General features: G+C 48.8%; 1 protein-coding gene across 1 annotated transcript in view; it reads right to left on the bottom strand.

The window, feature by feature from the left end:
* Window positions 1–351: 351 nt before the first annotated feature.
* The window catches only part of LOC144677596 (ubiquitin carboxyl-terminal hydrolase 5-like), a gene marked incomplete at both ends in the record, with an annotated part of 37,735 nt that continues 22,838 nt past the window's right edge, over window positions 352–15,248 (bottom strand). Inside the window, one exon of the mRNA XM_078537637.1 lies at window positions 352–472. Coding sequence (XP_078393763.1) covers window positions 352–472 — 121 coding nt within the window. The remainder of the gene's footprint in view (window positions 473–15,248) is intronic.

Raw genomic sequence — 15,248 nt, 5'->3', positions numbered from 1 at the left:
GGGGGAGGGAGGGAGTGACGGAGGGGAGGGAGGGAGTGACGGAGGGGAGGGAGGGAGTGACGGGGGGAGGGAGGGAGTGACGGGGGGAGGGAGGGAGTGACGGAGGGGAGGGAGGGAGTGACGGAGGGGAGGGAGGGAGTGACGGAGGGGAGGGAGGGAGTGACGGAGGGGAGGGAGGGAGTGACAGGGGGAGGGAGGGAGTGACGGGGGGAGGGAGGGAGTGACGGGGGGAGGGAGGGAGGGACAGGGGAGGGAGAGACAGACAGACAGAGACTGACCAACATTCTCCCCAATTCTCCCTCTGCCCCACATCACTGTCCCACCCCGACACTGACCCCCCACCCCTCACACCCGCCCAGCGCCCTTCCTCTGGGGCACCTCACCCAGTTTCTTGGGCACCCAGTCCAGTCCGAAGGTGAACTTTTTAATCTGGATCACCAGGTAGTCGGGGAAAGAGGCAAATCGAGTCTTCCTGGTGAGAGAGAAAACAGGGTCCATGGTTAGTGATAGTCCCGAGAGAGAACCGCAGCACCCCCGCCCCACCACCCAGCCAGCCACGCCCCCGCTCGACAACCCACCCCGATCACTCAGGGGCAGGCCCGGACTGGCAATGCTGACTATCCGACTGGGGGAGGCATCACAGCGGACCCAATGCTTTCAAAACATCACAAGGTGATCTACAGGGACGTTCCAAAGCAGAGTCAGACACCCCCACCCCGAGCCACACGGGGAGATATCAGGCCCAGATAGTCAATCGCTGGGAGAGAGAGAGAGAGAGGTGGCAAAGCGTAAGGGGAGACGGGCAGATAGACAGAAAAGAGGCGGACAGATTGAGGGAAGATGCCCCAGAGCTCAGGGCTCCCCCAGGCAGCTGAAGGCACGGCCGCCAATCACAGAGCGATGGGAATCGGGGGATGCTCGAGAGGCCGGAATTGGAAGAGTTACAGAGATAGGGAGGGTTGTAGGGTCTGGAGGAGGTTACAGAGATAGGGAGGGGTGTAGGGGCTGGAGGAAGTAACAGAGATAGGGAGGGGTGTAGGGGCTGGAGGAGGTTACAGGGATAGGGAGGGGTGTAGGGGCTGGAGGAGGTTACAGGGATAGGGAGGGGTGTAGGGGCTGGAGGAGGTTACAGAGATAGGGAGGGGTGTAGGGGCTGGAGGAGGTTACAGAGATAGGGAGGGGTGTAGGGGCTGGAGGAGGTTACAGAGATAGGGAGGGGTGTAGGGGCTGGAGGAGGTTACAGAGATAGGGAGGGGTGTAGGGGGCTGGAGGAGGTTACAGAGATAGGGAGGGGTATAGGGGCTGGAGGAGGTTACAGAGATAGGGTGGGTTGTAGGGGCTGGAGGAGGTTACAGAGATAGGGAGGGGTATAGGGGCTGGAGGAGGTTACAGAGATAGGGAGGGGTGTAGGGACTGGAGGAGGTTACAGAGATAGGGAGGGTTGGAGGGGCTGGAGGGGGTTACAGAGATAGGGAGGGTTGTAGGGGCTGGAGGAGGCTACAGAGATAGGGAGGGTTGTAGGGGCTCGAGGAGGTTACAGAGATAGGGAGGGTTGTAGGGGCTGCAGCAGGTTACAGGGATAGGGAGGGTTGAAGGGGCTGGAGGAGGTTACAGAAATTGGGAGGGTTGTAGGGTCTGGAGGAGGTTACAGAGATAAGGAGGGTGTAGGAGCTGGAGGAGGTGACGGAGATAGGGAGGATTGTAGGGGCTGGAGGGGGTTACAGAGATAGGGAGGGTTGTAGGGGCTGGAGGAGGCTACAGAGATAAGGAGGGGTGTAGGGGCTGGAGGAGGTTACAGAGATAGGGAGGGGTGTAGGAGGTTACAGAGATAGGGTGGGTTGTAGGGGCTGGAGGAGGTTACAGAGATAGGGAGGGGTATAGGGGCTGGAGGAGGTTACAGAGATAGGGAGGGGTGTAGGGACTGGAGGAGGTTACAGAGATAGGGAGGGTTGGAGGGGCTGGAGGGGGTTACAGAGATAGGGAGGGTTGTAGGGGCTGGAGGAGGCTACAGAGATAGGGAGGGTTGTAGGGGCTCGAGGAGGTTACAGAGATAGGGAGGGTTGTAGGGGCTGGAGCAGGTTACAGGGATAGGGAGGGTTGAAGGGGCTGGAGGGGGTTACAGAAATTGGGAGGGTTGTAGGGTCTGGAGGAGGTTACAGAGATAAGGAGGGTGTAGGAGCTGGAGGAGGTGACGGAGATAGGGAGGATTGTAGGGGCTGGAGGGGGTTACAGAGATAGGGAGGGTTGTAGGGGCTGGAGGAGGCTACAGAGATAAGGAGGGGTGTAGGGGCTGGAGGAGTTTACAGAGATAGGGAGGGGTGTAGGTGCTGGAGGAGGTTACAGAGATAGGGAGAGCTGTACGGGGTGGAGGAGTTTACAGAGATAGGGAGGGTTGTAAAGAACAGATCCTTTTATTTTTCTCTATTTCTGTTGGACTGTGGATTTAAAACTACAAAGGCTGCAGTTTGAAGGACATGTCTACTGGAACAGGGTGAGAGATGAAAAGTAACAAAATGTAAATCAGGGTTACTATGCATGTATGTGAACGCACAGTGTATAATCAATAGGATTGGGGAGTTACAGGCGCAGATTGCCATGTGGAAGTATGATGTCGTGGCGATTAACAGAATCATAGAGTTATACAGCAGAGAAACAGGCCCATCGGCCCATTGTGTCTGTGCCGGCCATCAAGCACCTATCTATTCTAATCCCATTCTCCAGCACTTAGCCCGTAGCCTAGCGCCTTTTCAAGTGCTCATCTAAACACTTCTTAAATGTTGTGAGGCGTGACTTCCCCTTCGTGAAGCTGTGCTGACTCTGCTCGATTCGATTATGTATTATCTAAACGCTCTGCTATTACATCCTTTATAACAGATTCCAACTTTTCCCCAATGACAGAGGTTAAGCTAACTGGCCTGTTACCTGTTTGTTCGTCTCCCCTCCCCTTTTCAATAAAGGGAAGTTTTCCAACCTTCTGGGACTTATCCAGGATCTAAGGCTTCTTGGAAGATCACCACCAGTGCATCCAATATCTCTGCAGCTACTTCCTTTACTATCCTGGGATGCAACCCATCAGGTCCAGGGGGCTTATCGGCCTATAGTCCCATTCATTTTCCCCTTGATTATTTAGTATGTTTGGAATGCTATTCGTGTATTCTAACATGAAGACTGAAGCAAAGTATTCATTGAACTCCTCTGCCATTTCCTGGTTCCCCATTATTATTTTCCCGGCCTCATTCTCTGAGGGGCCTATGTTCGCTATGGCCCCTCTCTTCCTTGTAATATTTTTACAGAAGCTCTTACTGTCTGCTTTTATCTTACTCGCTCGTTTAACCTTAAAGTTTATTTTCCCCCTCGTGATTATTATTTTTTGGTCATCCTTTGTTGGTTTTTAAAACTTTCCCAATCCTCTGGCTTGCCACGAATCTTTGCCACATTGTAGGTTTTTGCTTTCAATTTGATGCTGTCCTCAACTTCCTTGGTAAACCGCGGTTAGTTTATCCCCTTCCTAGAACACTTCTTCCTCGGGAGGGGAAGAGAACAGAGGCCAGACTCAAGGAAGGGCAGAGCTGGGTGTTAAATATTCCAGGGTGCAAGGTGTTCAGAAGCGATAGGAAAGGAGGAGGGGCGGTTGTATTGCTTAAGGTGAGCATTGCAGTGCTGGAGAAAGAGGATATCCCAGAGGGGACAAGGACAGAATCAATTTGGCTAGAGCGAAGGAACAAAAAGGGAGTGATTACATTGCTCGGTGTGGTCTATAGACCGCCAACTAGTGAGAAGGACGTAGAAGAACAAATCTGCAGGGGAATTACAGATGGATGCAAGCATGAAATAGCAGTTATAATGGGGTCCTTAATTACCCGAATGTAGACTGGGATAGTAGTTGTGTGAAGGGCAGAGAGGGAACAGGGATATAGAGTAGTTATAATGGGGTCCTGAATTACCCGAATGTAGACTGGGATAGTAGTTGTGTGAAGGGCAGAGAGGGGACAGGGTTATAGAGTAGTTATAATGGGGTCCTCAATTACCCGAATGTAGACTGGGATAGTAGTTGTGTAAAGGGCAGAGAGGGGACAGGGTTAGAAAGTAGTTATAATGGGGGGTCTTTAATTACCCGAATGTAGACTGGGATAGTAGTTGTGTGAAGAGCAGAGAGGGGACAGGGTTATAGAGTAGTTATAATGGGGTCTTTAATTACCCGAATGTAGACTGGGATAGTAGTTGTGTGAAGGGCAAAGAGGGCATATCAGAGTGTTACAGTGAGGGGTGTGGGATATATCAGAGTGTTACAGTGAGGGGTGTGGGATATATCAGAGTGTTACAGTGAGGGGTGTGGGATATATCAGAGTGTTACAGTGAGGGGTGTGGGATATATCAGTATGTTACAGTGAGGGGTGCGGGGTATATCAGAGTGTTACAGTGAGGGGTGTGGGATAAATCAGAGTGTTACAGTGAGGGGTGTGGGATATATCAGTATGTTACAGTGAGGGGTGTGGGGTGTATCAGAGTGTTACAGTGAGGGGTGTGGGATATATCAGAGTGTTACAGTGAGGGGTGTGGGATATATCAGGGTGTTACAGTGAGGGGTGTGGGATATATCAGAGTGTTACAGTGAGGGGTGTGGGATTTATCAGAGTGTTACAGTGAGGAGTGTGGTATATATCAGAGTGTTACAGTGAGGGGTGTGGGATATATCAGAGTGTTACAGTGAGGGGTGTGGGATATATCAGAGTGTTACAGTGAGGGGTGTGGAATATATCAGGGTGTTACAGTGAGGGGTGTGGGGTATATCAGGGTGTTACAGTGAGGGTTGTGGGATTTATCAGAGTGTTACAGTGAGGGGTGTGGGATTTATCAGAGTGTTACAGTGAGGAGTGTGGTATATATCAGAGTATTACAGTAAGGGGTGTGGGATATATAAGAGCTTTACAGTGAGGGGTGTGGGATATATCAGAGCGTTACAGTGAGGGGTGTGGGATATATCAGAGTGTTACAGTGAGGGGTGTGGGATATATCCGAGTGTTACAGTGAGGGGTGTGGGATATATGCGAGTGTTACAGTGAGGGGTGTGGGATATATCAGAGTGTTACAGTGAGGGGTGTGGGATATATCAGAGTGTTACAGTGAGGGATGTGGGATACATCAGAGAGTTACAGTGAGGGGTGTGGGATATATGAGAGTGTTACAGTGAGGGCTATGGGATATATCAGAGTGTTACAGTGAGGAGTGTGGGGTATATCAGAGTGTTACAGTGAGGAGTGTGGGGTATATCAGAGTGTTACAGTGAGGGGTGTGGGATATATCAGAGTGTTACAGTGAGGGGTGTGGGATATATGAGAGTGTTACAGTGAGGGGTGTGGGATATATCAGCGTGTTACAGTGAGGGGTGTGTGATATATCAGAGTGTTACCGTGAGGGGTGTGGGTTATATCAGAGTGTTACCGTGAGGGGTGTGGGATATATCAGAGTGTTACAGTGAGGGGTGTGGGATATATCAGAGTGTTACAGTGAGGGGTGTGGGATATATCAGAGTCTTACAGTGAGGGGTGTGGGATATATCGGAGTGTAACAGTGAGGGGTGTGGGATATATCAGTATGTTACAGTGAGGGGTGTGGGGTATATCAGAGTGTTACAGTGAGGGGTGTGGGATATATCAGAGTGTTACAGTGAGGGGTGTGGGATATATCAGTATGTTACAGTGAGGGGTGTGGGATATATCAGAGTGTTACAGTGAGGGGTGTGGGATATATCAGAGTGTTACAGTGAGGGGTGTGGGATACATGCGAGTGTTACAGTGAGGGGTGTGGGATATATCACAGTGTTACAGTGAGGGATGTGGGATATATCAGAGTGTTACAGTGAGGGGTGAGGGATATATCAGAGTGTTACAGTGAGGGGTGTGGGATATATCAGAGTGTTACAGTGAGGGGTGTGGGATATATCAGAGTGTTACAGTGAGGGGGGTGGGATATATCAGAGTGTTACAGTGAGGGGTGTGGGGTATATCAGAGTGTTACTGTGAGGGGTGTGGGATATATCAGAGTGTTACATTGAGGGGTGTGGGATATATCAGAGTGTTACAGTGAGGGGTATGGGATATATCAGGGTGTTACAGTGAGGGGTGTGGGATTTATCAGAGTGTTACAGTGAGGAGTGTGGTATATATCAGAGTGTTACAGTGAGGGGTGTGGGATATATCAGAGTGTTACAGTGAGGGGTGTGGGATATATCAGAGTGTTACAGTGAGGGGTGTGGGATATATGAGGGTGTTACAGTGAGGGGTGTGGGGTATATCAGGGTGTTACAGTGAGGGTTGTGGGATTTATCAGAGTGTTACAGTGAGGGGTGTGGGATTTATCAGAGTGTTACAGTGAGGAGTGTGGTATATATCAGAGTACTACAGTAAGGGGTGTGGGATATATCAGAGCGTTACAGTGAGGGGTGTGGGATATATCAGAGCGTTACAGTGAGGGGTGTGGGATATATCAGAGTGTTACAGTGAGGAGTGTGGGATATATCCGAGTGTTAAAGTGAGGGGTGTGGGATATATGCGAGTGTTACAGTGAGGGGTGTGGGATATATCAGAGTGTTACAGTGAGGGGTGTGGGATATATCAGAGTGTTACAGTGAGGGATGTGGGATATATCAGAGAGTTACAGTGAGGGGTGTGGGATATATGAGAGTGTTACAGTGAGGGGTATGGGATATATCAGAGTGTTACAGTGAGGAGTGTGGGGTATATCAGAGTGTTACAGTGAGGAGTGTGGGGTATATCAGAGTGTTACAGTGAGGGGTGTGGGATATATCAGAGTGTTACAGTGAGGGGTGTGGGATATATCAGAGTGTTACAGTGAGGGGTGTGGGATATATGAGAGTGTTACAGTGAGGGGTGTGGGATATATCAGCGTGTTACAGTGAGGGGTGTGGGATATATCAGAGTGTTACCGTGAGGGGTGTGGGGTATATCAGAGTGTTACCGTGAGGGGTGTGGGATATATCAGAGTGTTACAGTGAGGGGTGTGGGATATATCAGAGTGTTACAGTGAGGGGTGCGGGATATATCAGAGTCTTACAGTGAGGGGTGTGGGATATATCGGAGTGTAACAGTGAGGGGTGTGGGATATATCAGTATGATACAGTGAGGGGTGTGGGGTATATCAGAGTGTTACAGTAAGGGGTGTGGGATATATCAGAGTGTTACAGTGAGGGGTGTGGGATATATCAGTACGTTACAGTGAGGGGTGTGGGATATATCAGAGTGTTACAGTGAGGGGTGTGGGACATATCAGAGTGTTACAGTGAGGGGTGTGGGATATATCAGAGTGTTACAGTGAGGGGTGTGGGATATATCAGGGTGTTACAGTGAGGGGTGTGGGATTTATCAGAGTGTTACAGTGAGGGGTGTGGGATATATCAGTATGTTACAGTGAGGGGTGTGGGGTATATCGGAGTGTAACAGTGAGGGGTGTGGGATATATCAGTATGTTACAGTGAGGGGTGTGGGGTATATCAGAGTGTTACAGTGAGGGGTGTGGGATATATCAGAGTGTTACAGTGAGGGGTGCGGGGTATATCAGAGTGTTACAGTGAGGGGTGTGGGATATATCAGAGTGTTACAGTGAGGGGTGTGGGATATATCAGAGTGTTACAGTGAGGGGTGTGGGATATATCAGAGTGTTACAGTGAGGGATGTGGGATATATCAGAGAGTTACAGTGAGGGGTGTGGGATATATGAGAGTGTTACAGTGAGGGGTATGGGATATATCAGAGTGTTACAGTGAGGAGTGTGGGGTATATCAGAGTGTTACAGTGAGGAGTGTGGGGTATATCAGAGTGTTACAGTGAGGGGTGTGGGATATATCAGAGTGTTACAGTGAGGGGTGTGGGATATATCAGAGTGTTACAGTGAGGGGTGTGGGATATATGAGAGTGTTACAGTGAGGGGTGTGGGATATATCAGCGTGTTACAGTGAGGGGTGTGTGATATATCAAAGTGTTACCGTGAGGGGTGTGGGGTATATCAGAGTGTTACCGTGAGGGGGGTGGGATATATCAGAGTGTTACAGTGAGGGGTGTGGGATATATCAGAGTGTTACAGTGAGGGGTGTGGGATATATCAGAGTCTTACAGTGAGGGGTGTGGGATATATCGGAGTGTAACAGTGAGGGGTGTGGGATATATCAGTATGTTACAGTGAGGGGTGTGGGGTATATCAGAGTGTTACAGTGAGGGGTGTGGGATATATCAGAGTGTTACAGTGAGGGGTGTGGGATATATCAGTATGTTACAGTGAGGGGTGTGGGATATATCAGAGTGTTACAGTGAGGGGTGTGGGATATATCAGAGTGTTACAGTGAGGGGTGTGGGATATATCAGAGTGTTACAGTGAGGGGTGTGGGATATATCAGGGTGTTACAGTGAGGGGTGTGGGATTTATCAGAGTGTTACAGTGAGGGGTGTGGGATATATCAGTATGTTACAGTGAGGGGTGTGGGGTATATCAGAGTGTTACAGTGAGGGGTGTGGGATATATCAGGGTGTTACAGTGAGGGGTGTGGGATATATCGGAGTGTAACAGTGAGGGGTGTGGGATATATCAGGGTGTTACAGTGAGGGGTGTGGGATATATCGGAGTGTAACAGTGAGGGGTGTGGGATATATCAGTATGTTACAGTGAGGGGTGTGGGGTACATCAGAGTGTTACAGTGAGGGGTGTGGGATATATCAGAGTGTTACAGTGAGGGGTGCGGGGTATATCAGAGTGTTACAGTGAGGGGTGTGGGATATATCAGAGTGTTACAGTGAGGGGTGTGGGATATAACAGAGTGTTACAGTGAGGGGTGTGGGATATATCAGGGTGTTACAGTGAGGGGTGTCGGATTTATCAGAGTGTTACAGTGAGGAGTGTGGTATATATCAGAGTGTTACAGTGAGGGGTGTGGGATATATCAGAGTGTTACAGTGAGGGGTGTGGGATATATCAGAGCGTTACAGTGAGGGGTGTGGGATATATCAGAGCGTTACCGTGAAGGGTGTGGGATATATCAGAGTGTTAAAGTGAGGGGTGTGGGATACATGCGAGTGTTACAGTGAGGGGTGTGGGATATATCAGAGTGTTACAGTGAGGGATGTGGGATATATCAGAGTGTTACAGTGAGGGGTGAGGGATATATCAGAGTGTTACAGTGAGGGGTGTGGGATATATCAGAGTGTTACAGTGAGGGGTGTGGGATATATCAGAGTGTTACAGTGAGGGGTGTGGGATATATCAGAGTGTTACAGTGAGGGGTGTGGGGTATATCAGAGTGTTACTGTGAGGGGTGTGGGATATATCAGAGTGTTACAGTGAGGGGTGTGGGATATATCAGAGTGTTACAGTGAGGGGTGTGGGATATATCAGGGTGTTACAGTGAGGGGTGTGGGATTTATCAGAGTGTTACAGTGAGGAGTGTGGAATATATCAGAGTGTTACAGTGAGGGGTGAGGGATATATCAGAGTGTTACAGTGAGGGGTATGGGATATATCAGAGTGTTACAGTGAGGGGTGTGGGATATATCAGAGTGTTACAGTGAAGGGTGTGGGGTATATCAGAGTGTTACAGTGAGGGGTATGGGATATATCAGAGTGTTACAGTGAGGGGTGTGGGATATATCAGAGTGTTACAGTGAGGGGTGTGGGATATATCAGAGTCTTACAGTGAGGGGTGTGGGATATATCGGAGTGTAACAGTGAGGGGTGTGGGATATATCAGAGTGTTACAGTGAGGGGTGTGCGGTATATCAGAGTGTTACAGTGAGGGGTGTGGGACATATCAGAGTGTTACAGTGAGGGGTGTGGGATATATCAGTATGTTACAGTGAGGGGTGTGGGATATATCAGAGTGTTACAGTGAGGGGTGTGGGATATATCAGAGTGTTACAGTGAGGGGTGTGGGATATATCAGAGTGTTACAGTGAGGGGTGTGGGATATATCAGGGTGTTACAGTGAGGGGTGTGGGATTTATCAGAGTGTTACAGTGAGGGGTGTGGGATATATCAGTATGTTACAGTGAGGGGTGTGGGGTATATCAGAGTGTTACAGTGAGGGGTGTGGGATATATCAGGGTGTTACAGTGAGGGGTGTGGGATATATCGGAGTGTAACAGTGAAGGGTGTGGGATATATCAGGGTGTTACAGTGAGGAGTGTGGGATATATCGGAGTGTAACAGTGAGGGGTGTGGGATATATCAGTATGTTACAGTGAGGGGCGTGGGGTATATCAGAGTGTTACAGTGAGGGGTGTGGGATATATCAGAGTGTTACAGTGAGGGGTGTGGGATATATCAGTATGTTACAGTGAGGGGTGTGGGATATATCAGAGTGTTACAGTGAGGGGTGTGGGATATATCAGAGTGTTACAGTGAGGGGTGTGGGATATATCAGAGTGTTACAGTGAGGTGTGTGGGATATATCAGGGTGTTACAGTGAGGCGTGTGGGATTTATCAGAGTGTTACAGTGAGGGGTGTGGGATATATCAGTATGTTACAGTGAGGGGTGTGGGGTATATCAGAGTGTTACAGTGAGGGGTGTGGGATATATCAGGGTGTTACAGTGAGGGGTGTGGGATATATCGGAGTGTAACAGTGAGGGGTGTGGGATATATCAGGGTGTTACAGTGAGGGGTGTGGGATATATCGGAGTGTAACAGTGAGGGGTGTGGGATATATCAGTATGTTACAGTGAGGGGTGTGGGGTATATCAGAGTGTTACAGTGAGGGGTGTGGGATATATCAGAGTGTTGCAGTGAGGGGTGTGGGATATATCAGAGTGTTACAGTGAGGGGTGTGGGATATATCAGAGTGTTACAGTGAGGGGTGTGGGATATATCAGGGTGTTACAGTGAGGGGTGTGGGATTTATCAGAGTGTTACAGTGAGGAGTGTGGTATATATCAGAGTGTTACAGTGAGGGGTGTGGGATATATCAGAGAGTTACAGTGAGGGGTGTGGGATATATCAGAGCGTTACAGTGAGGGGTGTGGGATATATCAGAGCGTTACAGTGAAGGGTGAGGGATATATCAGAGTGTAACAGTGAGGGGTGTGGGATACATGCGAGTGTTACAGTGAGGGATGTGGGATATATCAGAGTGTTACAGTGAGGGATGTGGGATATATCAGAGTGTTACAGTGAGGGGTGAGGGATATATCAGAGTGTTACAGTGAGGGGTGTGGGATATATCAGAGTGTTACAGTGAGGGGTATGGGATACATCGGAGTGTTACAGTGAGGGGTGTGGGATATATCAGAGTGTTACAGTGAAGGGTGTGGGGTATATCAGAGTGTTATAGTGAGGGGTATGGGATATATCAGAGTGTTACAGTGAGGGGTGTGGGATATATCAGAGTGTTACAGTGAGGGGTGTGGGGTATATCAGAGTGTTACAGTGAGGGGTGTGGGGTATATCAGAGTGTTACAGTGAGGGGTGTGGGATATATCAGAGTGTTACAGTGAGGGGTGTGGGGTATATCAGAGTGTTACAGTGAGGGGTGTGGGGTATATCAGTGTGTTAAAGTGAGGGGTGTGGGATATATCAGAGTGTTACAGTGAGGGGTGTGGGGTATATCAGAGTGTTACAGTGAGGGGTGTGGGAAACATCAGAGTGTTACAGTGAGGGGTGTGGGATATATCAGAGTGTTACAGTGAGGGGTGTGGGGTATATCAGAGTGTTACAGTGAGGGGTGTGGGATATATCAGAGTGTTACAGTGAGGGGTGTGGGATATATCAGAGTGTTACAGTGAGGGGTGCGGGGTATATCAGAGTGTTACAGTGAGGGGTGTGGGATATATCAGGGTGTTACAGTGAGGGGTGTGGGATATATCAGAGTGTTACAGTGAGGGGTGTGGGATATATCAGGGTGTTACAGTGAGGGGTGTGGGGTATATCAGAGTGTTACAGTGAGGGGTGTGGGATTTATCAGAGTGTTACAGTGAGGGGTGTGGGATTTATCAGAGTGTTACAGTGAGGAGTGTGGTATATATCAGAGTGTTACAGTGAGGGGTGTGGGATATATCAGAGTGTTACAGTAAGGGGTGTGGGAAATATCAGAGCGTTACAGTGAGGGGTGTGGGATATATCAGAGCGTTACAGTGAGGGGTGTGGAATATATCCGAGTGTTACAGTGAGGGGTGTGGGATATATCCGAGTGTTACAGTGAGGGGTGTGGGATATATGCGAGTGTTACAGTGAGGGGTGTGGGATATATCAGAGTGTTACAGTGAGGGGTGTGGGATATATCAGAGTTTTACAGTGAGGGTTGTGGGAAATATCAGAGTGTTACAGTGAGGGATGTGGGATATATCAGAGTGTTACAGTGAGGGGTGTGGGATTTATCAGAGTGTTACAGTGAGGAGTGTGGTATATATCAGAGTGTTACAGTAAGGGGTGTGAGATATATCAGAGCGTTACAGTGAGGGGTGTGGGATATATCAGAGCGTTACAGTGAGGGGTGTGGGATATATCAGAGTGTTACAGTGAGGGGTGTGGGATATATCCGAGTGTTACAGTGAGGGGTGTGGGATATATGCGAGTGTTACAGTGAGGGGTGTGGGATATATCAGAGTGTTACAGTGAGGGGTGTGGGATATATCAGAGTGTTACAGTGAGGGATGTGGGATATATCAGAGAGTTACAGTGAGGGGTGTGGGATATATGAGAGTTTTACAGTGAGGGGTATGGGATATATCAGAGTGTTACAGTGAGGAGTGTGGGGTATATCAGAGTGTTACAGTGAGGAGTGTGGGATATATCAGTATGTTACAGTGAGGGGTGCGGGGTATATCAGAGTGTTACAGTGAGGGGTGTGGGATAAATCAGAGTGTTACAGTGAGGGGTGTGGGATATATCAGTATGTTACAGTGAGGGGTGTGGGGTGTATCAGAGTGTTACAGTGAGGGGTGTGGGATATATCAGAGTGTTACAGTGAGGGGTGTGGGATATATCAGGGTGTTACAGTGAGGGGTGTGGGATATATCAGAGTGTTACAGTGAGGGGTGTGGGATTTATCAGAGTGTTACAGTGAGGAGTGTGGTATATATCAGAGTGTTACAGTGAGGGGTGTGGGATATATCAGAGTGTTACAGTGAGGGGTGTGGGATATATCAGAGTGTTACAGTGAGGGGTGTGGAATATATCAGGGTGTTACAGTGAGGGGTGTGGGGTATATCAGGGTGTTACAGTGAGGGTTGTGGGATTTATCAGAGTGTTACAGTGAGGGGTGTGGGATTTATCAGAGTGTTACAGTGAGGAGTGTGGTATATATCAGAGTATTACAGTAAGGGGTGTGGGATATATAAGAGCTTTACAGTGAGGGGTGTGGGATATATCAGAGCGTTACAGTGAGGGGTGTGGGATATATCAGAGTGTTACAGTGAGGGGTGTGGGATATATCCGAGTGTTACAGTGAGGGGTGTGGGATATATGCGAGTGTTACAGTGAGGGGTGTGGGATATATCAGAGTGTTACAGTGAGGGGTGTGGGATATATCAGAGTGTTACAGTGAGGGATGTGGGATACATCAGAGAGTTACAGTGAGGGGTGTGGGATATATGAGAGTGTTACAGTGAGGGCTATGGGATATATCAGAGTGTTACAGTGAGGAGTGTGGGGTATATCAGAGTGTTACAGTGAGGAGTGTGGGGTATATCAGAGTGTTACAGTGAGGGGTGTGGGATATATCAGAGTGTTACAGTGAGGGGTGTGGGATATATGAGAGTGTTACAGTGAGGGGTGTGGGATATATCAGCGTGTTACAGTGAGGGGTGTGTGATATATCAGAGTGTTACCGTGAGGGGTGTGGGGTATATCAGAGTGTTACCGTGAGGGGTGTGGGATATATCAGAGTGTTACAGTGAGGGGTGTGGGATATATCAGAGTGTTACAGTGAGGGGTGTGGGATATATCAGAGTCTTACAGTGAGGGGTGTGGGATATATCGGAGTGTAACAGTGAGGGGTGTGGGATATATCAGTATGTTACAGTGAGGGGTGTGGGGTATATCAGAGTGTTACAGTGAGGGGTGTGGGATATATCAGAGTGTTACAGTGAGGGGTGTGGGATATATCAGTATGTTACAGTGAGGGGTGTGGGATATATCAGAGTGTTACAGTGAGGGGTGTGGGATATATCAGAGTGTTACAGTGAGGGGTGTGGGATACATGCGAGTGTTACAGTGAGGGGTGTGGGATATATCAGAGTGTTACAGTGAGGGATGTGGGATATATCAGAGTGTTACAGTGAGGGGTGAGGGATATATCAGAGTGTTACAGTGAGGGGTGTGGGATATATCAGAGTGTTACAGTGAGGGGTGTGGGATATATCAGAGTGTTACAGTGAGGGGTGTGGGATATATCAGAGTGTTACAGTGAGGGGTGTGGGGTATATCAGAGTGTTACTGTGAGGGGTGTGGGATATATCAGAGTGTTACATTGAGGGGTGTGGGATATATCAGAGTGTTACAGTGAGGGGTATGGGATATATCTGGGTGTTACAGTGAGGGGTGTGGGATTTATCAGAGTGTTACAGTGAGGAGTGTGGTATATATCAGAGTGTTACAGTGAGGGGTGTGGGATATATCAGAGTGTTACAGTGAGGGGTGTGGGATATATCAGAGTGTTACAGTGAGGGGTGTGGGATATATCAGGGTGTTACAGTGAGGGGTGTGGGGTATATCAGGGTGTTACAGTGAGGGTTGTGGAATTTATCAGAGTGTTACAGTGAGGGGTGTGGGATTTATCAGAGTGTTACAGTGAGGAGTGTGGTATATATCAGAGTACTACAGTAAGGGGTGTGGGATATATCAGAGCGTTACAGTGAGGGGTGTGGGATATATCAGAGCGTTACAGTGAGGGGTGTGGGATATATCAGAGTGTTACAGTGAGGAGTGTGGGATATATCCGAGTGTTAAAGTGAGGGGTGTGGGATATATGCGAGTGTTACAGTGAGGGGTGTGGGATATATCAGAGTGTTACAGTGAGGGGTGTGGGATATATCAGAGTGTTACAGTGAGGGATGTGGGATATATCAGAGAGTTACAGTGAGGGGTGTGGGATATATGAGAGTGTTACAGTGAGGGGTATGGGATATATCAGAGTGTTACAGTGAGGAGTGTGGGGTATATCAGAGTGTTACAGTGAGGAGTGTGGGGTATATCAGAGTGTTACAGTGAGGGGTGTGGGATATATCAGAGTGTTACAGTGAGGGGTGTGG

This window comes from Cetorhinus maximus, unplaced genomic scaffold (assembly GCF_964194155.1).
Source record: "Cetorhinus maximus unplaced genomic scaffold, sCetMax3.hap1.1 HAP1_SCAFFOLD_2728, whole genome shotgun sequence".
NCBI lineage: Eukaryota > Metazoa > Chordata > Chondrichthyes > Lamniformes > Cetorhinidae > Cetorhinus > Cetorhinus maximus.
Note: the sequence above shows the minus strand (reverse complement) of the source record. Positions and strands in the feature narration are given on the sequence as shown.